At 39.9% G+C, this 25208-nt stretch overlaps 2 protein-coding genes and 2 long non-coding RNA genes across 4 annotated transcripts in view; 2 read left to right on the top strand and 2 right to left on the bottom strand.

Moving 5' to 3' along the window:
* Window positions 1–25208, top strand: part of prmt2 (protein arginine methyltransferase 2) — a 303518-nt gene that overhangs the window by 63471 nt on the left and 214839 nt on the right. The window lies entirely within an intron of this gene.
* LOC141782812 (uncharacterized) overlaps window positions 852–25208 on the bottom strand; it is a 28806-nt gene continuing 4449 nt past the window's right edge. Inside the window, exon 2 of the long non-coding RNA XR_012597172.1 lies at window positions 852–1715. This is a non-coding gene — a long non-coding RNA (uncharacterized LOC141782812). The remainder of the gene's footprint in view (window positions 1716–25208) is intronic.
* On the bottom strand, window positions 2982–4582 carry LOC141782810 (uncharacterized). The gene is made up of 4 exons (XR_012597170.1): window positions 4476–4582; window positions 3929–4058; window positions 3719–3833; window positions 2982–3381 (listed from the first exon to the last, which is right to left on the bottom strand). It is a non-coding gene; the product is annotated as an uncharacterized LOC141782810 (long non-coding RNA).
* Window positions 5654–24846, top strand: LOC141782798 (sacsin-like). Its single transcript, XM_074659535.1, is given in 7 exon segments — window positions 5654–5824; window positions 8824–8911; window positions 9716–9827; window positions 11224–11370; window positions 11485–12919; window positions 13054–13142; window positions 13242–24846. Coding segments are annotated over 7 exon segments (12873 nt in total). The 5' UTR covers window positions 5654–5783; the 3' UTR covers window positions 24203–24846.

The raw sequence follows: 25208 nt of genomic DNA, 5'->3' as shown, positions 1-25208 counted from the left end.
AGACCTGAGCACAGAGCAAAAACGAGGTAAGTCCAAACAAATCCAAAACACGAGAGCAACAGCAAAACAAGAGCAAAAACACTAGGGAGCCTGATTAAGTTAACTACCACTGTGGGTGACGGAACGATCTGGCGATGAGTGGCAGGAAGACCGGGGTAGATATACTGCAGGTTTGATTGATGATTGATAGCAGCTGCTCCAGCCGAGCCCGCCCAGAGGAGGAGGAGGAGGAGGAAGGCCACACCTCCCGACACACTGACAAACTAGACAAACCAGGGGAAAACACACGAGACAAAAGGACAGGGAAACATAGGAAACAAAAGGAACTTCTAGACTAAAGGTCGTGAACATGACATTGAGCTTGATAGCTGTAATTGTTAAATTATCATACATCTTGATGCCTTGTTGTTTGTTTTAATCGACTTATACATTCAAGTAAGGACAACTGGGCTAAGTGAAGATTGACCTGAAGTTTTCCAGAACATTTTTTAAACATATGGAGTGAACGACACAACATACTGTTGAGAAGGCTATCATCCAGAGAGTTTTAGCAGAGTTACAAAACGAGACATTTAGAGGGTTTCTTACCTTCTTAGTTCCGGTATCACTTCCGCTTTGTATTAGTAAATGGAGTCTGCTAACGTCATTTATTTCCAGTTTAGCTCTGCTCACCTTCAACTGACAGTCTAATCACCTGGGATATTGAACACACCTGTGTGGGCGTGCACGTCTTTTACAAGAAGCTGGAACTGAACTGAAATGTGTTCAGATTGTAGCATTTAGAAAACCCAGTTTAGAATATTCTTATTGGACAGGACACCTGAACGTCCACTTTTCAGTGAAGACAAACATTTCAAGTTAAAAGCACTTTTTTATTCATTAAGAAATCATGTTATGAAAATAATGACAACTAACCATATATCAGACAAATGTATCTTTCCATATGTTAACAACAAAAGTTTGCTCTGGAGGATGTGACGTCTCAGCGGTCACCGGAGCGTAACGGTCTTCTCCTTGTGCTCGGAGTGTGCTTCGCCTCGTCCTGGAATACTATAAAAAAAACTTTTCATATCTCCTCCCGATGTCCACACACGAGTTTCAAATAATTTCTGTCTGTGAGGGAGAAGTTCACACATATATACCAGATTCAGTCTTTGTGTTAAGCTTCCTGTCGTCTCCTCCGTCTATTAATAATTTACACAAAACCTGTACATACTTACAGCAGGCTGGAGCCTGATTCTGAAGGGATGTGCACATAGAAAAAAGAAGCAACAAACAAGTGAAGTGAATCTTTACAAAGTCAATGTGATAAGGTGGGGGTCAAGGTGTTACGAGCATATTAGACCTTCATACGGTACATGCAACAATTTTCACATCCGACCTTATGGCACTCGAAGCGAGGCTCTGACATTCTGCATCAAACCCATACCAACTGCAATTTCTTCAAGACTTTTGCTGCAGCTGTGAGGGTCCAGGCGGATGCGGCAGTGGGGCCGGTGGCGCCGCCCGTTGGAGAGACTGCTGCTGCCCGCCTGGCAGGATGGACACTTGGAAGGACCGGCCGCTTTGTGTACACGCTGCTGTTTAGGAGGGGCTGAATCAGAGTCAGGCTGTGGCAGGATGCATCCACAGTCTGAGCAGCTGTGAGCAGTCTGTTGGTCTTTATCACTGCTTTTATCCAACATGGTGCATTCTTTGACACATCATAAGGACATCTGAAACACATAATGTTTATTATGGTTTACAGAGCTCAGGGTAGACATCCATTATATAAAAAGCATACATGTGTCCTATCAGCTCTATTAGAACAAAAAATAGCAATAATAATTATAATAATAATACTACAGATAAAAAAATACAAAAGATCAGTGAGTGAAGGGGCGACTACAAAAAGGAATAGAAACAATGGAAGATGTATTCATGGTAGAAAATGAATAGAAAATTAAAAAATAAAAAAAAATATATATTTTGGTTGATGTGTATTGAGGATGTAGGTTTGTATGCGTTTTAAATAAATCCAATAATACTACCACTAATAATAATAACAATATGCACAGTACTACTATTCATATTTGGAGTGATATGGAGAAATGACAAAACATAAACTATATGGAAACAGCAAAGGGAAAAAGTAAAATACATATGTTAGCAGTACTAATAAAGCTGACAAAGCAAAACAAAAAAAACATGGATTATATTATCCTGTACTGTATGTCAGTGCACGATATATAAACTGACCTGTTTTAGGGTTGATGAACTGACCAAACCGTAACATGCAAAACCAAGAAATATACCACAACAGATGAGCTGCATTGTGCAGCAGCCTCCTGGGCCTGGCTGCAACCTGAACAATGAGCTTATTCGATGCTCGTAAAGGCGCATAAACAAAAGATTTTACATACCGTGCAGCAGCATCTAGCGCAGTGGAGGAATAACATGATTTATATGTGATAATAATAATGTCGGAGAGGTGCAGGCAACAAAACACTGAACTGAACTGAATATGAATCATCCCCTGACAAAGGATTGCCTAACATTAAGTGTACAAGTACATCACTTATAATAATGTCCTATCGTGGTTAGACTTGTGGTTCATTGTGTATTTGTTTATTTGTTTCGCACAATTTAAGACTATACAACATAACAAAAATGAATAATATACAGTGCAGGAAGAGGCAAAAAACGGGTTATCTGAAGCCTCCACCTATAGAGACAAGATTAATATAAAGAAATAATATGACTGTATAATAGTGATAACAGACAATTAGGACAAGATATATATAATAACAGCAATAACAATACAGTAAATATATTTAAAAAAAAAAGACAAGTGTGTGTGTGTGTGAGTGTGTGTTACGTGGAAGTGTATGGTTAGTGTTTGTGAGGAGGATATTGATTTAAATATCTATAAAGACTTCTGGGAAATCAGAAATCATATATGATTTCCCAGAAGGTAAAGGTCAAATTATATCTTACATGTTATACATATCTACTAGAGGTGTGAATCTTCACTGGCACCCACGATTTGATTATGATTCAACAATTCGAATGCACAATGATTGAAAGGTTCAATTTGAATCTCATAGCCGTTTGAGGTATTGCTCACCCGAACAGGTCATGGTGTCTGATCCACACCTTCCCCCTCGCCAGGTAGGTCTGTAGACCTGGCTTGAAGAAGGGGTTTGCTCTACTGCTGGTGGAGTGGGTGAAGGAGGAGCAACGGGTGGAGGAAGGGCAACTGTCACGCTACTTGGCACACAGCGAGGTGGGGGTGGGATAATAGGAGCTGGTGGCTGTGGTGAGGGTTTGGCTGGACCTCTGGCTCTCTTTTTTAGAGGACTTTCCTCCTCACTGTCATCATTGGAGTCCCCAAGGACATGACTATAAAGTGGGATGGAAAAATAACCATGCTCATCTGTCAACATAATGTTATCTTGATTTGCAGACTCCCTTATTAATAACATCATATATGTTTTCACTGGCTAAAGAACTCAATTTGTTAACTAGTGTAAAAGGTCAAGAATGCCATGATGGTTGTGTTAGGAATATTCTGCATGCACAGTTCTGCCTTAAAGGGATGCTTAGTCGATTTTCAACCAGCTGTGTCATCAAAGTGTCAGCTCCGTTCTCTTTATACAAAAATCTATTTCAGAATTGTAAAAAAAAGAAAAAGAAAAAAAAAAGCGATACATAGTTGTTGTTTTTACCTAATACTTACATCGGCTTTGGCCTTCTCTTTGATTGAACTTCCTCCTCTTCCTCTTCTGACTGTAAATCTGACGTATTGCACGTCAGGGATTTTTTTAAGAGATGACGTGCCTCAAAGTAATGATCTAAAAATGAAATGTATCACAAGTCACTTGAGTTTCAAAGTAACAGTATAAAAAAGAACAGTTGTAGATATATATATTTTTGAGAATTAGCATACCACATGACTTAACAACTCTGACATCGTAGCTTTGCCAGTCAGGTCCAGGCTCCTCACCTGTCGACTCTTTCATCATTTTTGTAGTTTGGCCAAAAGGTGACACCGACTCTATTATGTGGAACATCCTTAACTGAGAAGGAAAAAAAACCCAGCACCATTAATCACAGAAATATAACTTCCTGTTCCAAGAAGTTCTGAAATAATTGATTACTCAATTACCTTCTATAGCCAACAATATTAATCAGTAATTGCTGTGGCATGGAGTAACAACAAAAGGAAAGGTCCAATTTTGATGATCAAGCTCCTCTTATCTGAAATTATTTATTTATTTCTATTCTCTGACAACATTTTAATTATTTCCTAACATATTAACATTCTGAAGTGTTTTTTGGCACTTGAATTTACACTTGAAGGTTTGATAAATAAGTGCCAATGTTTTAGTAGTTCATTTGGGTTTGAAAACATTAGGTATACTGTATAACATGTAATAACTGAACAGCAACAATGGGTTTGGTGTACACATTGAAGACAAGTAACTTATACTTACAGTCAATTATTATCCAGTTTCACATAGACTGTCGTGTTTGTGGTGATGCAGTCACTGTCAGTTTTTGTCACAGTCTCTGACCCTTATTTTACAAGAGCTACAACTTTATGGAGGCGGGCCGGATCCGTGGCGCATAGCCGAAATGAGTGAGACACTAGGGCGGATGTACCGACCTTGGGGCGGATCCGCCCCTGAGTCTACTGCTATCTGGGTAACCAAACAACATTGTGAGTTGAAAAAAATGAAAAACATAAAAACAGATACATGGACAACATTGGGGAAAGCAATTGCAAGACAACAATTAAATTAAATGATACTTTAAGCGACTTTTGAAACTTTTGACGGATGAACAGTTTATTGATAGATGTGAAAAGCTACTCCATAATTTGGTTCCCCTAAATCTTATCGAAAATTGACCTCTACTCATTGTGTTCAGATGAGCTCATAGTAACTCTGAATAGTTGCGTTTCATTGTGCAGTTCAGGAGAAACTGTCTGTCATCAGCTTTGATGCTGCTGCCCTCTAAAGTTTCGTTTCCTACAAATGATAATGAGACTTTAGCGGAATACGAAAGAAACTAGTGCACCAGGAAACAAGCGTGGTTTTAGGGTTGGACATCAGCAGCCTTTATAAAGAGGAGAACGGATGGAACTGCGGTTCTTTGACAAACTGACAAACACCAGAACGGATGAGACTCTTCAAATATGACTGAGGTACAGTTGTTTTTTTGTTTAGTTTTTTACTAATGTGTAGTTAATTACTAGCATCTTTATCAGCATAACTGAGTAAATTAACCAACATATAATATGGCATTATTGGGGAGGAAATGCATGCAACAATAAGGAAGTTGGAGTAACAGGAAGTTGAAAGTATTTAATGATAGTGAAATTAATCCACGAAATAAAATTTAATTAAGATCATTTCATTCTTAATTTAAGTTCTCAAAAGTGGCATCACGTGACGGACACAGAAGTTGTTATTCCACCGTATTCTCTGAGATTAAACTCACAAATGTACAAGAAAAAACTCAGAAATTATCTGAGTTTAAGAATCTAGTTTTCTCTCAGAACACTTGAATTACAATATGCTGAAAGGTTATTATGGATTTTTTGCCCGATGATGCCAAAACATTCTGCCTGCTGCAGGTTCAACTATTAAGTGTAAACTCTAGAAACCTTGAGTGCATGCAGGAGAGTTACTGACATTTAAATTGTCTGTGTGGTAGCAGGTGTGGCCATCACATGTGGATAAAATGAGAAGTTTGTTCTGTAATGTAATGCACTGTCCTCTGACTCTCTTACAGCATACATGCCAGGAAGGATGAGTTCCAAGACAAAGAAAAAAACGCGGTGAGTTGCACCTCTTTGTTTTTATGTTGTTTTATGTGCAAACTGAACCAACAATAGAGGAACATGCTATTTTGACCAAAGTGCACTGAAGCAATATTTGAGTTACTGACACTGATTTCTTAAGAAACTTAAGAAATACAAGACCTGATTTCTTAAGAAACTTGAGAAATCAGGTCATCCCTAGCCATATGACTGCCTAGATTGCTTTTTGGGGGGAGGTTTTGCATACCTGCATGTATATATTGCCTATAAAACCTCTGCACATCCACAGAGGTGTTTTCAGATAATCTGTCTGATTAGACCTCTTCTCAGGACCGTGTGGGTGTGTAAAGACCAATTGATTGATATCTTCCTGTCACCTGTTGTTGCACCTGTTAGGGCGGGACAAATTGCATATTTATCATTCTTATTGGTAGATGAAGATTATAATATTTTTTCATCATAGCTCCACCTACCTTCACCCTGAGCAGAGGTCTAATCAACCACAATAACTGAGAACACCTGAGTGGGGGTTCAGAGGCTTTAAATGGAAAAAGAGCATCATCCTAAAATCAGCTGAAAATTATGTTTTTTAATTTTTGACCTTCCTAAGCACCATCGTATTGTACAAACATCAACGCTGTATCAAACAGATGGATCTATGTCACTTTAACCAGTGGACCTAGAGACTTTCACTGTTAAAGGTCCAATATTGTAGAAAGTATGATTTTCATGTATTTTATATTATAAAGCAGGTTTAAGTGCTGTATAAATACTGTGAAAGTATCGAAGCACTCAATATACAGAGAAATACACACAGCCCGTATTCAGAAATTGTGCGTTTGAAACAAGCCGTTAGGATTTCTGTCCATTTGTGATGTCACAAATCTACAATATTTAGACCATTACACGGTTTTAAGCGTAAACATTCTAAATGTGTCCCATTTTATTTCCTGGTTGCAGTGTATGTAAATAACATCATCTGACAGGAAGCAAACATGGACCCAAACTGTTGCCAGGCAACGCAATTCCGTTGCAATTCCGTTGAAATGCACTAAAACAGAGCATTTCAGACAGAGGGTAAATACAGGCATATTCAAGCAGACAGTATGAGGAAAATAAAGTTTTTTTTAACATTAAAGCATGTAAACATGCTCTAGTAGAAACACAAAATACAAGTATGAACCTGAAAATGAGCATGATATGGGACCTTTAAATCTGGTTTAAGTTTGGCATGGTGAGAGAAACGGGCAGTGACACATGCATGAGTATTGAGAGATCATGTTGTTGTCATGGCGACTATCTGTGTGTCAAACACAACTACTCAAGAACAATTCGTGATAACAAACTTTTACTTGACAGGTTCATCCTGCAGAGTAGGTTCAATAAATAGACGTTGAAGAAACATGTTGCATATGCCAATACAGTACATGCATAATAATGAATAATTCGTTTAAAGGTCCCATATTGTGCTAATTTTCAGGTTCATAATTTTTCATACTGTTTACATGCTTCAATGTTCAAAAAACACATTTTCCTCAAACCGTCTGCTTGCATATGCCTGTATTTACCCTCTGTCTGAAACGCTTTAGTGCATTTCAACAAAACTGCAACTGAATTACGTTGCTAGGCAACAGCTTGGGTTCAGGTTTACTTCCTGTCAGCTGATGTCATTCACATACAGGCTTCGTTGGAAATCACTTACCATGCACTACATACTCAGTATGTGTACTATCGTTCAACACACTTTTGTGTGAATAAACAATAGTATGTATCTTTTCGGATGCACTGAGCGGTAATTTACGTCGTCACTTCCTGATAGCCTCCTTGCCGGTTGGAAACGTGTAACCATGGAAACGTACCAACTTCATGTGACCATGTGAGAATCAAAGTCAGAATTAATTTAAAAATTCTATTTAATAAATATATATATAAATCTTATACTTACAGTTAAATTGAAGCGTTATCGATGTTACAGAGCTGTCCGTCAACGTCTGTTATGAACATTGTCATTACTACAGCATTGTGGGATATTTATGCCGCCGTAGTGTTCAACGTCGCATACTGTAATATTTCACCAGAAATAGTATGCAATTCACGTACTATTGGTTTCATAATAAGGTTTCGGAGATACTGAAATATCTCACATATTGTTTAAGCGAACTAAATAGCATGTTATTAAATTTCGGACGCAACCAATGTGCAACCGGAAACAAACTGGGGCACATTTAAAATGTTATGTTTAAAACGGTAAAATGGTCTATATGTTTTTTTGTTTTATTTTTGTGACATCACAAATGGACAGAAATCCTGACAGCTTGTTTCAAAGGCACAGTTTCTGAATATGGGTTGTGTGTATTTCTCTGTGGATTGAGCGTTTCTATACTTTCACAGTATTTATATAGCACTCAAACCTAATTTATAATATAAAAGACATGAAAATCTCACTTTTTACAATATGGGACCTTTAAATATATTAATGTAACTAATAAGATAGAGCTCATATTTGTACTACTCATGGTAAATGAGGGCAAGTGCTGTGTGTTGGTGTAGAAATGAGAGCTTAGCGGCATGACTGATTATGCACAGTAACAATATATGACTATTGCATAACCATTTACAAGCCCCTATACAGGAAAGTTATTTATTAGTCTTGCAGCACCCACCTGCATAAATTCCTTACATTAATTCAACTGTTTGTAACTAGTTACAGCTATAAGATTCCAAATTCATATCCATACCAGTCATGTTTTATGAGTGGACATTAGGTAGAGAAAGTGCCTTGTTTACAATATACTAGTGAACATTTTGGCTCTTATTGGCCTACAAGGAAATAGTATCTTCTAATTTCAAGTAAAGCACTTTATGGCTAAACATATAAGTCAAATATAGGTATGTGCTGGTTGGATTTGACTCTAATCCCAGCTCTTCCTACCTTAGTTGCTTCAGGAGGACTCACCCTGTGTTGATTTGAATTTTATCCCTTGTTTCTCACTCTTTAATCCTCCTGCTTTGTTTAGGACGTCCTTTGGGGCAACAGCGCCGCCCTTCATTGACTACCTGCAAGATATTCTACGTCGATATCCAGATGGTGGACAAATTTTGAAGGTGGGTACAATGCTGTCAAATATTGATTAACTATAATAATTATGTATAATAATGACTTTACATAACATTTCATATGTTTCTAACTGATGCATAGCATTATTCTTTAGATCTAGCTTATACACACCTGGATTTTGGACGTTTATTTCTTTTGGTGTGACCAGCGTGGTTGCTAAACATGTTGATTCTGCTTAAATTTATATTGAATCCTAAAAACAGGTGATTTGTATTTGATTTACAGACATTTTATGAAATATGAAATATGAAAAAACATTCAAATTGCTTTTTTTCCCCTGCCAGTAAAACAACAATACATTCAATGAACGCATTTATCACATTAGTTTTTAATTGTTGATGTTAAAATGTTGAATTTTATTTCATTAGATTTCGCCTCAGTGGGTGTACTGAATAAACTGGTAACTCCATATATGTTGATAGTCTATCAGTTTCTCACTGCAGTTTTAAGTTTCCAAGCCTCTGATTAGACGTCTAGTCTAGTGTAAGCTGGGTGGAGATGAGCCGGAAATAACATTTCACCAAACACAAAAAACAACAATACAACAAAACCATCAGATAGGTGAGGGAGATGTCAATCAAGCACTGTTTGTTCACGCCCACACAATCCTGAGAATAGATCTAATTAGAAGAAAACACCTGTGTAGGTGGACTAACTTTAACTATACTCGTGTGTAGCCCAGATTTGGAGCTTAGCAGAGTGGCGGTAGAGCAGAGGAACGTTCCCGCAATCTGTGAGTGATAACTTTGGTCTGCTAAGCTCTAATGGTTAATGTTTGTATTTGTCAACAGGAGCTGATTCAAAATGCAGATGATGGTCAAGCCACAGAAGTGATTTTCATCCATGATGAGAGAAGCTATGGGACTGAGAGCCTTTGGACTGATGCATTGGGAGAATACCAAGGTATGCAGGATGATCAGAGAATAGCCATGCTCTAGGGAGGTTATCATATAATTTTAACAATCAGAAAATTTGATAAATAGAGCAAATAGGAGGTAGCTTGATGACCGATGATTGTCAGCTCCCAGCAAAAAAGTCCAATACTCAAATATCAGCCCTAGAGTTTGAATGTTTTGCTTGTTTCATGTGGGTTTCCTTCCATAGTCCAGTGTGGTTGGCCAAAGAGGACGTGTGTGTAATGTTTTTTTGTTATTACCACAACATTTTTTTTGTCTTGACAATAACGGCTTCTTGCCTTTTCAGGCGATCCAACGCAAACTTGCTTCTCATGATCACTTGATAAGATGGCATTAGGGTCTGAGATGCTATATTGATTATAATAACAACAAGAATTAAAATATTGCACATTGTGGATTAAAGTCAGGGCTATAACGTGTCCAGACATTCATTTTTCATAAATGAATGGATCTGAGAGCTGCTGGAAGTGTTGAAATCTTTAAACTTAAACTTAAAACCTACCTATTCAGCCAGGCCTTTGATTAAGAATGGTTATTTCATTCACTTATTTTATTGTATTTATAATTATTTATTCAATTTTATTGGTATTTTATTAACCACTTATGGTATTTAAGTTGTACAATTTTATTCTATTTTATTAATCACTTAATTGATTGTATTTAAGTTGTAAAATTATATTATATGTTATTGTTATTTTATTAATCACTTACTGTATTTAAGTTGTAAAATTATATTCTATTTTATTGTTATTCTATTAATCACTTATTTTATTGTATTTAAGTTGTATAATTTTATTCTGTTTTATTGTCTGTTATTTTTATTTTTCTAGATTTTACTTCTCACTATTTTACTAATAATACTGTTTTTATGGCTTTCAATTCTATTTTAGTGCTATTTATTATTTTATTGTCTCACGTACATTAGTCTCAAATTGTTAAATTGCTGAATTATTTTGTCGTTTGTGTTGTTTTTACAGTCCAACACTTTTTCAGTCTAACCTGTAGGAAAGGTGGAATACAAATAACGTTTGATTGATTAAATTCAGCAGACATAAGGAAGTCTCTCCATATGTCGCTGGTTACAGTAGACTGTGCTCACCATATTCCCCACAAGACCTTAACATTAATTTTAATTGTAATAAAAGAACTTGAAGTGTACCCGTCTTAGTCAACAGTTTACAATATGGAGACCTTCTAGCAGAAATTGCCTTATGTCTACTGATTGTTTGTTTACAACCTCAGCCTCATAAACATTTTGCTCAATGCATGCTGGATAGACTTAAAAATAAGCAGTTACAGAGAGACCGGAGAGAATTAATGAACACACAGATGCATTACCCTAATGTCATAAGCACTTTTGTACTTTTTTTGTTTTTGCAAAGGTCCTGCTCTCTACGCCTACAACAACGCAGCGTTCACTGAGGATGACTGGAAAGGAATCCAGATGGCAGGGAGAAGTGTCAAACGCAATGACCCAAACAAAGTTGGGAGGTTCGGAATTGGCTTCAACTCTGTTTACCACATAACAGGTGAAACTACGTACAGATACACACGTATACCTAATTGTGTCAGTTTAAATTTGAGTCTTTAGAGAACATGCATAGTTGATTAATGGGACAATATGTGTTTTACTTTACTCACAGATGTGCCAAGTATATTCAGTTCAGAGCACCTTGGCATGATGGACCCCCAAGAAAAAATAATATTTGGAGGAAGACCAGGAGGTTTTCTGTGGTCTCTGGATGATGCAGAGCACCAAGAAGCTCTAATGTCTATGCATGATCAGTTTCAACCCTTTCGAGATATAGTTTCGCTTGTAAGCAGACCAGAATGGTCAGAAGTCATCATGGAGGATCAACACTTTGACGGGACAATTTTCAGGTTCCCCTTGCGCAAAGAGGCCTCAGATATTTCAGATAATCTGTATGACTCTGACAAGGTGGTTGACCTTTTTGATAGCTTCATTGCGGATGCAGACTTGAGCCTTCTGTTCCTGAAAAATGTGACCTCTGTGTCCTTGATACATATCGACGTACATGGCACCGTTAACACCAGACTTGAAGTGAAATCCTCAGTCCCCACAGATGTGGTTCTGGAGTCAGAAGAGGAGTCGATAATCGAGGGTTCTACAAGGTTCAAACTGATAACCCTCAACTCAGAAGACCACAAAGAAACAAAGTGGCTTCTGACAACCTGTACCATGAAAGAAGGCAACGTAGAAAATCTTGATTCACTTGCAAAAAAGTTGAGCTTTTTCCCTCAAGTTGACTTGGCATTCCCTTGTGGTGAGAAGAGAGACTGTGGTGAGAGTAGACTGAGCTGCTTTCTCCCCCTCCCAAACAATGAATCCAACAAGACAGGACTCCCTGTTTACATCAACGCATGCTTTGGCCTCACAGACAACAGAAGACACATCAAGTGGCAAGAGGAAGACCAGAAACACGACGAACACGCTGTGTGGAATGAACTGCTGATGAAGGAGGTGCTCCCACAGGCATACCTCACGATCATTAAAGATGCCATCAAACTTGCCAAAGCATCTGTTCTGCCTGTCTCCTCCGTGTACGATCTGTGGCCAGATATCGACAAGATAAAGCACAAAGACAAATGGTATGGCGTTGCTCTGGATGTTCTTCGTCACTTGTTCAGACAGGAAGTGGCTGTCCTCTCTCTTGCCAAAGATGAAAGACAGTTTATCACTCCATCGGAAGCTGTCTTCCCCTGTGATGGTCCAACAAGCCCTGACATATTGGCCGCCATTAAAAGGACTTTGGTTTCCTGTGAAGAAAATCTTGTCACTTTACCAGGTAGTGTTGCAAGAGCTATACATGAGGCCTACCCACACCGCAACACCCTAAAACATGTGACCCCAACTTTCCTAAGAGACATTCTCCGCAGGATTGGCGTGCACACCGTCTCTAAAGACGACAAACTCTGTCTTTTGGAGTTCGTTTTGAGCGATGGAAAATACAAAGAGCTCAAGGGTCTTCAGCTTCTTCCACTCAACGATGGCTCTTTCAGATCTTTCACAGACAGAGAGGAGGACACTGCTTTAATTGACAGCAACGAATTTCCAAGGTAGGTCTTTAATTTTTGGCTAATTATTTAGATTGAAAGAATATCTTTTTTGGTCATTCAATGTACACTAAGATAATATGCAAATGTCATTGTTTTTGTTACATGCACAATGAACAAACTTACCCTCTATGCAGAGTCTTGCTACCATACTGCAAACACCTCTTCAGCTCAGATGATCTCAGTCCAGCCTGCAGCACCCACCTGAAAGAACTGGCCAAAAAAAGTAGGAATCTAATTTTATTGAACAGTGATTTAAAAGTTATTTACATCTGTCACCTGCTTGTTTTCACACTACACAAACATTTGTATATGTATTTTTCAGATTTATTCAAGGTCATCAACATTGACGCAGACCAGGTGGCTGAATATACAAGGAGGTATTTGCCACAGGACTGGAAGCAGACGAGGACAGGGCTTGTTACCTGGGACATCAGCAGCAGCCAACATCCGCCTTTAGACTGGCTCCAAGAATTCTGGAAATTTCTCAACACTCACTTCAAAGAGTTAAGTAATTTCACTGGAATGCCATTAATACCAGTCAGTCCTCTGTCTGTCAGTCAGCCTGTATCACTAGCAAGACTAGAGCAGAACACAACCCTCATTTTTCAGAAAAACAAGCAGGGGAACTTGCCGGAACAAATAGCTCAGTTAGTGAACAAAGTCGGTGGCACAGCGGTGAGAGGAAACGAGTGGCTCAAACACAAAGACCTAGACTTGTATGTTCTGTGCCCATCTCCAAAGAGTGTCATGAAAGTCTTGGTAAATTTAGATTCACAGGATGTCATCAGAGAACTCAAGACTGCCTCTCACAGAGCACGAGAAGAACTGAAAGATTATCTCTCTCGTCTGGATTCTCTCTCAGTCACTGAGAAAGATTTGCTCTCCAAGTTGCCTCTGTTTCAAACCATGAAAGGATCCTGCGTTGCCGCTCAATCAAAACAGGCTGTGCTTCTAATTTCTGGTCTAAAAGTACCAACAGAGTTCCCCATGCCCGATTCAGTTGTGCAGTGCGCAACTGAGGCTGATCGCAGACTGTTGCAGCTGCTCAAAGTCAATCTCTTGGACACCGCCGAAGCAGCCAATGTCCTCGTTGACTGTATTGAGAAGGGGGCTTGCAGAAAAGAAGACACTGAGAAAATCATGACTTGGATTTTACAGCACGGTGATGTCCTTTTCTCTCAAAATCAGACCTTGAAACGCAGATGTAAGGACTTGAGCTTCATTGGAGTGAATGGAAAGCTGAGAAAGACCTCAAGCTTTTTTGATCCAAGAATTGAAACCTTTAAAGTCATTTTTGAGTCTGATTTCTTCCCCCCACCTTTATACACTCACACATCGCAGATGCTGCAAAGCCTAACAGATCTTGGATTGCTAAATAAAGAAGTAGATGTGTCACCTGAGCACTTCATGCATGCCGCCACACTGATTGACAGACCACATGTTGACTCTCAAACTGAGGCTCTCAAAAGAGCTCAGGTGCTCTTGAAGATGTTGGATACTAATGATCTGCTGTCAAAGTTTTCTCATGAGCAACTCCATCGCCTCAAAATGCTAAAATGGGTCCCATGTGCTAAGCCTGATAATGACAAAAAATCTCAGACAAGTTGTTTCTTCTGCCCAGATGAGATAAGAGATTCTGTGTACGAGGACATTGTTGGGCATGTAATGCCTTTGGTGGGAAAGTTCAGTGACAGAGTGAGCAGCCAACTTGGTCTCAAACGCCTACCCCCACCTGAAAAAGTGATAGAGAATTTGTCAGTCTTGACATCAAAAGCACAGAAAATGAGTGATCCTGACACAAATATGGATTTCAAAAGGAAGTTGCATAGCATTTACAAACACATGCAAGACCACATCTCTGAATTTTCAACAGTGATGAACAAAGACACACCCTGGCTGTGGAGCCACAACAAGTTTGTATCACTTCAGGATCTGGTTCTAGACTACCCACAAAATCTTGATTTGAGCTGTTACATTGGAAAGGTGCCAAAAGAATTTCGGCCATACAAGAAGTTGCTCCAGGAGTTTGGCCTGAGAACGGTGCTTTCAGATGAAGAAATTGTTGGCATTCTTCAATCTATCCAGCAAACCATTGAAGAAAGGCAACAGCCATTTGCAAATCCCTCTGAGGTAAAAGTGTCAATAGAAATCCTTAACTGGCTTTGGAGAGAGAAGAAGACCGTTCAGGATGACATCCCAGTGCCAGTCCTCTTAGAGGGTGAACAACATACCCTTAAACCACTGTCAACAGCAGTCTTCTGTGATGTGAGCAAAAATGGGTTGAAAGAGCTCAAGTACAGCCAGGAGGAAATTCATGTTGTACATGAGGAAATCCCAATAGCAGCTGCTGAATGGTTTAACATCCGATTTCTCAGTACCTACATCCTCGATCCAGAGTTAGTGGGAATAGAACAGTGTGGACAATCTGAACCGATAACCACGAGGATTAAAAACATTCTCAAAGAGTATGATGAAGAAAGTGACATCTTCAAAGAGCTCATTCAAAATGCAGAGGATGCTGGGGCAGAAGCATGCAAATTCTTGGTGGATTTCAGAGTGCACAAAGACGCCCCCGAAAGTCTCATTGACCCTGACATGACACTTTGTCAGGGACCTTGCCTTTGGGCATTTAATAATGAGCAGTTCACAGCGGAGGATTGGAAAAATATTGTCAGAGTTGGCGCTGCCTCGAAGGAAAACAAGGTGGAAAAAATTGGAAAGTTTGGACTTGGATTCAATACAGTGTATCATGTGACAGATGTTCCTTCTATCCTCAGTGGCAACAGTCTTCTCATACTTGATCCAAATGTAACTCACCTCAAGAAGCACATCAGACACAAAGCAAATCCGGGAATCAAGCTGGATCTCTCTCAGAAACGACTCTTTCATTGCTTTCCTGGTCAGTTTGGACCATACGAACGCATTTTTGATTGTAATTTCAGCAGACAAAGTCCCCCTGAGCCCTATCCGGGCACTCTGATCAAACTACCTTTCCAAACTGAAAAAGAGGCTCTTGAGTCAGAAATAAGTGCAAAGGTGTATCACAAACACAATATCATCACTTTTCAACAGCACTTAACTAACAATTCACAAACTCACCTGCTGTTTTTGAAGAACATCAATACATTATCTCTACAAAGTATGTCAAACGATGTTTCAACTCCGCCAAGAGATGATGAAATCGAAACCGTCCTCACTGTCTCCAAAACCACTGTGAGAACAATGAAGATTCCTGATGAAACCAATGTGACAAAGCAGCATCAAGCTGAGAAATCATTGGTGAAACTTGATGGAAAATGCAAAGAGGTCATTGACTGCAGCACAGTCAACATTGTCCAAATAACCAGTCAGCAATCTGGTGTAACTGAAGTCCAATCCTGGCTCCTGTACAACTGCTTTGGGACACATCAGTCTTTGCAAATGGCTCTTCAAGGAAACAAGCAAGCCAAGTTCTCTTTGCCAATCGGGGGGGTTGCTGTGCCTTTGCAAAAAGATCCAGAAACTGGGAAACTGGCCCCATTACAAACAGATCTTGTTGGACAGGCATTTTGCTTCCTTCCTCTTTCCATTCACACAGGTCTTCCAGTCAATGTAAATGGAACATTTGCTGTGACGAGCAACCGAAAAGGTCTGTGGGAGAGTGGGGTGAAACATGACTGGAACAAAGCCCTTCTTCAGGATCCTGTACTGACAGCATATGTTACTGCACTTTTGGCACTAAAGAAAATGTCTGAAAACGAGCAACTGGAAACTTACTGTTACCACACCTTTTGGCCTGATAGAGAGAAAGTGAGTGAAACTTTCAAGCCTTTGGTTGATGCATTGTACTCCACCATTGCTCAGCACTCCATTGGCCCAGAGCTCTTTAGTGATGGAGAACATTGGTGCTCAATGAACAATGCCATATTTCTACACGAGAGCATCGAAGAGGATGAAGACATCAGTGCACTTGCAGTGCAGGTGTGCAAGGAACATGCAAAAGCACCCAACCATGTTGTTTCCCTTCCACTGTGGTTGAGAAATAGCTTCAAACAGGCTGGCCTAGAGAAGGTTTTACAGAAGAGAACATGGAACTGGGACAAGTTTTACCAAGAAGCAGTGTTTAACAACCTTGGTACCATGGACCCTAAGAGTAGAGATACTCTCGTGCTGCATGCTATTGACCTTGATGTCAAAGAAATTGACAAACTACTGGTCAGCTATCCTTGCATCCCTGCAAACGGCGGACAGCTCCAGCACATCAAGAAACTTGTGAATCCGTCAGGGAAAGTGGCCTGTCTTTTTGAACCAGAAGAAGGACGCTTGCTTGGTGGCACCGAAAATGACTTCTGCTCCCCCAAAAGGATTCAACGCTTGTTGGAACTTGGAATGGCAAATGATCGTCTCCCACTGGAAGACATCACAGAGAAAGCAGGCACAATCCCCAAAACATGGAGCACTGACAAAAAGAAAGCATGGGGGCATTTGAATTGCCTTCTTGAACTTATGAAGAATCACGTGAATGATGAACACTCTCTCCACTGGGAAACACTGAGAATGACTGAATTTCTCCCAGCATTTTCCCCCGGTGATACAAAAATGGAAAGAAATGTCACACTTAAAAGGCCCACTGATATTTTTTGTGACAAATGCTCCCCACTTGTTAACATGACACAACACGTGCTGGATCATACCAATCTGAAAATACACAACACCGATCCAGTCCTGCAAATTTTGGGAGTCCATGACAGTCCAAGGCCTGAGAACGTGCTCCAGCAGCTGCAGGAAGCATGTGAGCAATCTCAATCCATTGATGCATCCATGCTTCACAAAATAGCATGTGATTGCTATCATTTTCTGAATCAGTGGCTTAGTGGCTCTGGGGACCCCACTTACACTTACATTTCACAGATGGCAAATTCATTCCCATTCATTCTGGTTGGCAGTACATTTGTAAATGTGAATTGTGTAGCTGAGAATGGGCAATTTGAAGCAAAACCCTATCTCTATGTACTCCCAACTGCCTTCATTGATTTCAGGAGGCTCTGGGAAAGTGTAGGTGTTGAAAAATGTTTTACAACCAGTCACTTTCTAACTGTGCTCCAGGAATTGCACTCTCAACATGGTAAGAAGACCCTGCCAAAGAGTGACCTAACGACTTGCATTCAAATTCTAAAAGAAGGGATATATGAGGCCAAAGAGACAAGAACGGCTGACTATCTGATACCCAATGCAGATGGAGTTTTACAACCTGCAAGTGAGATGTTTTTTGATGACAGCCCATGGATGCCAGTTGCTTCAGGTGTCACATTATGTCACAAGGATATCACACGTAGTATGGCTTGCCACTTTGGAATCAAAACTACCAGGCATCATACCCTGCAAAACCACTTTGTTGAGAACATTTCACCATTCGCTTTTGAGTTTGAACAGCAGGAAAAACTAACTGTTCGAATTAAAAACATAATTTCAGCCTATCCAGCAAAGAAGGATATCCTTAAAGAGCTTGTCCAAAATGCTGATGATGCAGAGGCTACAGAGATTCACTTTGTTTGGGACAAACGCCAGCACAGCGAAGAAAAAACGTTTGGGGAGAAATGGAACGAACTGCAGGGTCCAGCACTGTGTGTGTTCAACAACAAAGTGTTTTCTGATGCTGACCTGGCTGGCATTCAACAGCTGGGAGAAGGAGGAAAGCACAACTCTCCAGGGAAGATAGGAAAATACGGAGTAGGATTCAACTCTGTTTACCATCTGACTGACTGCCCATCAATCCTCATTGGAGATGAACTACTCTGCATTTCTGATCCCAATCAAAAATACATTGAATGCCATTCAGACAACCCACCAGCTGGCACTGGCTATAAACTAGCTGACACTTTCAAGACCATGTACATGGATGTCTATGAATCCTTTCTTCCAGACAAATTTTCTCTTAAAGAGGGCACCATGTTCAGATTACCTCTAAGGATGGGTACCATGGCAAACAGCTCTAAAATATCACAGCAGGGAGTCACTGACCGTGACATGAAAGAGCTATGCTCTGCACTCTCTGAAGATCCTGAAGGACTTATTTTGTTTCTGAAAAACATATGCAAAATACAAGTCCATGAAATCAATGAACATTCAGAGAAACTTGAAACAATCTTCATGGTTGAAAAAAGTCTGCCAGAGAAATTCAGAGAAAGAAAAGATGCCTTTGTAAAACTTCAACAAAATGCGCTGCAATCTGACAAACCAATAACGCCAGACAAGGCCATTTATGAAACCGTGATTTCAACCTCCGACAAAAGACAAAATAGATGGATCATTGCAGAACAGTTTGGCTCATTCAAAAACAGTGGCGACGGAGAACTAACACTATCGAACCAACTCCCCCAAGCAGCAATAGCGGCGCGTGTGAGCACAAAGATGGGCAAGATTTCAGATTTACCACCATCCAGCCTTATGATTTTTAATGGAGAAGCCTTTTGTTCGCTTCCTTTGCCAGGGAAAACTGGATTGCCAGTGCATCTCAATGCAAACTTTGAGGTAGATTGTGGCAGGAGAAACCTTTGGAAAGAAGACGGGCAAAGTCCAAAATCTAACTGGAATGAATCTTTGAAACAAAATGTCATTGCACCACTGTATGCAGATCTCCTACATTACATCAGCCGTAGCGTTGCAGACAAGAAAGTCTCTTCTGCGTATGTTGAGTCATGCTTCAGTAGCTCGTACTTGTGTTTTTGGCCAACTGTGTCCAAGGATGTTGGTCAGGATTGGCATGAAATGATACATGAGGTATACAGATCAATCAAAGAAAGAGGCCTTAATATGATTCCAGAGTTGAGGAGTTCAACACGCGTAATTGCCGGCCTAAAATTCAAGGAGTACTCTTTTGACTGGTGTAACGTCAGAGAAACTGAAACAACTAAGGCACCATACCTGACACACTCAGCAATGGAATCAATCAATCCCATTTTGGAAGATCTTGGAATGACATTGGTTCCTTCTTCCATGAACAGAGTTTGGAAAAGTTTCAGAGACGCTGGCATTGAAGTGAAAGATGTGAATCCTTCAACTGTGCAGACTTTCCTGAGAGAAAAATCCCTCAATGACCCAACGCAAACGGATGAAGATTTACCGCTGCCCATAACTGCCACTCTGATCAGAGATGAAACAAGATGTTCAAAGCTCTTGAGCTTCTGCTTAGAAGATTTCGACTTGATAAAGGTCAACTCCAGTGTACTCGATGGGCTTCCACTTCTTCTCACAAGAGACAAAGTTTTGAGAGTGTTTGACTCAAAATCTCCCAAGCTGATATCAAGATATGAAAGTCTGTTCTTTGGCTATGAGGACCACTTTGCAGATTATCAGACCAACACAGATCATAGTCACGCTCTACAAAGTTTAAGCCTTGTCAACAGTTTGATGGTTCCCTGTGCAGCGGATTATCTGAAGCCGTTAATTCAGCAGCTTCTTCAGAACTGTGAAGTTGATCTACACAGTGGTCTTCATGTCCCAAACGAGACCATGTTGGAGTGGTTGAAACCACTTTGGAAGTTCTTAACAAGTCAGATTACGCCTGCAACATCTAGTGGTGATGAACAAAGTCTGACAATAAGTGATGTGAGGAAGCTCTTCAATGACTGCTGCATTTTACCCGTTGTGTGTCCAAGTTTGAACAACAAGCACTTCCTGCAAGCATTGAAAGACCTGCCAAGTGTGATTCAGTTTGCCTCAGAAAAGGACATATCAGGCATCCTCTTTAAACTTGGTTTTATGAAGCTTGACACTGTCTTCTTCATTGAGATACCTGTAGGCCCACGTTTACTTCTAAACGCTGAACTTATGGATGTGGATGATAAAAGCTCTGTGTTGGACCAGGTCTTCAACATTAACCACTCAGAGTTTTCCAAGCTTTCCAATGACGAGATGAAAGAGCTTCAGTGTTTCCTGCAGTCTGGAGAATCCAAGTCCAAAGACAAACACGAGTATCAGAGAAAGCTCAAATCCTTGCCATTATTTGAAACGATACATGGTAACCGAGTGAGGATTGATGGACCTAAAGAGGTATTCATCCTCAACAGCACATATTCAAAGACATTTCCGGATTTGTTCACCCTGTCCGACAGCAACAGCATTTCCCTCCAATACAGTCCAGAGAACTCCAGTCTGTCACAAACATTGAACATCCAAACCCTGACTGATGTGGACTATTTCATGAAGTTCATCCTGCCTGTTGTACACACACTCACAGAGATGCAAATGCTTCACTGCCTCAAACTGTTACTGTCACCACAAATCAGTTATCCTCAGCACAAGGACAAAATCATCTCCTCAATGGAGACAGTGAAATTCATTCGTAATTCTCAAGGCATATTGGAGACGGCATCATACTACTTTGATGAGAGTGTTGAGCTATACAAGAAAATGTTGCCCCGAGAGAGATTTGTGCCTGCAGGATTTTGGAAGGAGTTGAGCGAAGAAAATCTACAAACAACAAAAGACCCAAAAGACTTACTCAGAGACCTTGGAATGAAGCATGTCGTGTCAAAAGAGGACATAATAAATTTTGCATCTCAGTTACAATCAGAAGCAAAAGGAAACGGCCAACTTGAAGAGTTGAAACTGAAATCATCATTCATTTTCGAAGCAGCCTGCGCTATAGTGAATAATGAAGAAAACAAAAAGGAAAAGTTGCTGGAGAGCATAGCTGACATCAAGTTCATTTTTCCTGTGGAAATTCGAAAAGAACTGTGCAACTATCACCAACCATTTGCTGCTGAGAGAACTGCTGTTAAAATCAGAGGATCTTTGATGGAAAGTGATGCAAAGCATCAAGAACTGATTTGGTCTTCAATGCCGATTATACATATACCGGTTTATAAGACAAATAATCTCCTGAAATTGATGACAAATGCAGGAGCGCATGAAAAACCACCTTCACACTGTGTAACCAGTAACATGAGCAACATCTGTCAGTCGCCTTGTAAAACTGACCAGATGATCCAAACCCGTGGTAATGTGGTTCGAAGTACGTACGCCTACCTGCAAGCAAACGGGGTTGAAGGCCAACCATTGGCTGGTCTTCCTGTTGTGTTGGTTGAAAAAGACAAAGAACTTGTGAGGACTGATGATGCCTCTTTTTCACTCCCCCATGAATGCGAGTTCAGACCGTATTTGTACAAGATTTCTCGAAAGGATTTCATGTTCGAAAAGTTCTTCAAGAAAATTGGTGTAAAGGACAAACCTACTGCAGTGCAGTACTGTAATGTTCTGGCAGCAGTTCATGCAGATTCCTGTGATAAACCACAACTACAGCCAAACCAACAGAAAACTGTGAAACGTGCTGTTGAGCAGTTTTTCAGGTTAATGAAAACTAAAGAAAGCCAGTCCCTTGTTGACGATGTAAAAACTTTGTATCTTCCTGCAGTAGATGGTAAATTATACCCATCATGCACACTCCACTACAATGATACAGTGTTTGAGACCAAAAGGTTAGAAACAGCGCTGGAGAATAAGTTCCTGTTGCTCGAGAAACTCAGTGAATGTCATTTGGGCGGTGACATATATGTGCATCATGAGTTGCTGCAACTGCTGCCTCAGAAATTCAAGCCTAAAATGCTGTCTCAATTCACTGAGGAGAGATTAGTGGAATCACACACGAAGCTTTGTGAGCTTGAGACTGACTGTGAATTTAGTGGATGGTTTGACAAACATCTGTCTTCCAAAGCATTTACACATGGACTCATTTGTCTTATAAGAGAGCAGTCTCAGGGAAAAATAAAACAAGAAGATGCTACTGACATGTGCAAGAAGACCTTTGGCAGTATTCAGATTGTCTGCTGCAAACATCTGAAAACAGAGCTTTGGGTGAATAAACAGCCACTAAACAAAACTGCCACTGAATTTGATGTTTTTGTTAAAAAAGGGCAACAAGGTTGCATCTTTTACTTGAAACACAACGATGCCATGATGCCCAAGGTGCTAAATCACATCAATATGAAATTGACAAAGGAGATTAATGCTCTTTTAGGGAACCGAATTGCATCAAATCACCTCCTAGTCCTTGGACAACTTCTCTGGTGTGACAGCTTGCAAGAGGTTCTGGAAATTCTGGCTGAGAATGGGATCCATAACAGTGCTGAAACTGAAAGCCTTCGCCTTAATCCACCAGCCCCTGGAACAGAAATTCCAGAGGAATGGCATGACTTCTTGGACATGAACATGCTCAATAACTTTGAAGAGGGGGAATATGTTGGCTACAGCACTAACGACAAGTACATTTATGCAGTTATTGTTGAAGAACTGCCTGGGCATTCTGGATCATATTCACAGAGATACAAAATAGAAATTGGAGAAGATGAGCCAATTGAAGTCAGTTGTCTTGACCTGTATCAGTTCAAACGACAAAAGAAGCCAGAACCCAAAGGGAGGACTTGCACATCTGCTGAAGCTTCTTGCATGGACCTGGTGCCACTAGTAGGAGCTGCACCACATTCTTCCCAACCATCAACTACCAGTTCGTCATCTACGAGATCCTCACCAGCCTCTATTGACGAAGCTAAACGTGAAATTGATAAATGTTTGACAGAGATCTGGACTCTTCCCGAGGAGGAGAGGCATAAAGCCATCAAACGATTGTACCTTAGATGGCATCCTGACAAAAACCCTGACTGCCAACTTCTCGCCACCGAGGCATTCAAATACTTGCAGCATCGAATTGATGAGCTCATCAATGGAAAAGGCAAAGGCAAAACTGCAGGCCCGTCCTCCCCAAGCAGAAACTCCAATTTCAGCAACTTCTATCAGCAATGGAATCAGGAGGCCAGGCATCATCGAGATGGCCGAGAGAGATTCTCTAGAGGCAACCATTCCTACAACTTTTGGACCCATAATGAAAATGTTCCAAGGCCGAACAAAGAGGAGGCCCAGCGCTGGTGTTGACAAGCTCGCTGTGATCTCAACGCCGCTGACAAAGACGTTGGTGGGGCGAGCACTGAGTGGTGTCTGTTCAAAATCCATCAAGCAGTGGAAAAGTCTCTCATAGCTGCAACGTATAAAGGAGATGGTCAACATCCTGCCAGCAGCTCCATTTCAGCCCTTGCCAAGCAAGTTTCTCTCTACAACCTCCAACTGAGAGGTCTTCCTCAAATTGTGGAGAGTCTGAAGACGCTGGGAGTGGACGCCAAAAAGACTCAGTATCCAAACTGCCATCGATTTCCCCATATCCCAAATGAACAGTTCAAATCAGAGAATGAACTGTTGGCGGTGGAGCAGGCGTCTGAGCTTCTCCGTAAAGTGGAGGCATATGTGAATTAGGGACTCAAGACACACAGATGTGTCATGTTGGCAATTTAAGATATTTTGATATGTTAAAAATGCTGTCAGCCATATTGTGATATTGAAACATGACTATGAACTAAATAACGGTATCATTTGTTGAACAGGACAGACATAAACATGACTATGTTATGAAAATGAAAAAGTTTGTGTTATTTGTGACTCATTACTGAAGACCTAATCATATAATCACTTTAGGTATTTGTTGATAAAATGTAAATATCAAAGCATTTTATGCATTGTTGTAAACATTTATGACAACTCACCGAGGACCAAAGTAATAACTGTATGACTGTTATGAAAATGAAAATATGATTTTTTTGCAATATTATCATTTACAACTACTCACTTAGGATCAATATAATCACTGTATGAATTTGTTATGAAAATTTAAATATGAAGACTTTTCTTTGCGATGTTATCATTTACAACTACTTACTTAGGATCAATATAATATCTGTATGACTTTTTTATGAAAATTAAAATATCAAAGGTTTTTGCATTGTTATCTTTTATATGTACTCACTTAGCATCAATCTAATCACTGTACAACTTTGTTATGAAAATGAAAATATGATCTTTTGTTTTTGCAATGTTATCATTTATATTATAGTGAAACACTGGCACATACAGAAATTATTGTGTTGTCCTTAGAAATAAATAAATAAAATGGAATTTCTGGTTTGTTATCATTTATAACTACTCACTCTCATATCATCATATATTTGTCATGTAAACAACATTTTCTGTTTCATATTTTTAAATACCATACTAAACTTAATGGTCAGGGGTAGACACAGTATCACTATAACTAGGGAGTTTACTTCCTCTATCATTTTCTATTACCACTCTCTGAAAAAGCGTAATCCATTGCTTGTTTTATTTTTAACTTGGTTGCAACCCACCCGTTGTTTGAGGGAGATTTCTCCAATATTAAGTACTGACAATAGTTAAAGATTATATTATATCTGTGGGCTAGAGTGAC

This window comes from Sebastes fasciatus, chromosome 14 (assembly GCF_043250625.1).
Source record: "Sebastes fasciatus isolate fSebFas1 chromosome 14, fSebFas1.pri, whole genome shotgun sequence".
Taxonomy (NCBI): Eukaryota; Metazoa; Chordata; class Actinopteri; order Perciformes; family Sebastidae; genus Sebastes; species Sebastes fasciatus.
Note: the sequence above shows the minus strand (reverse complement) of the source record. Positions and strands in the feature narration are given on the sequence as shown.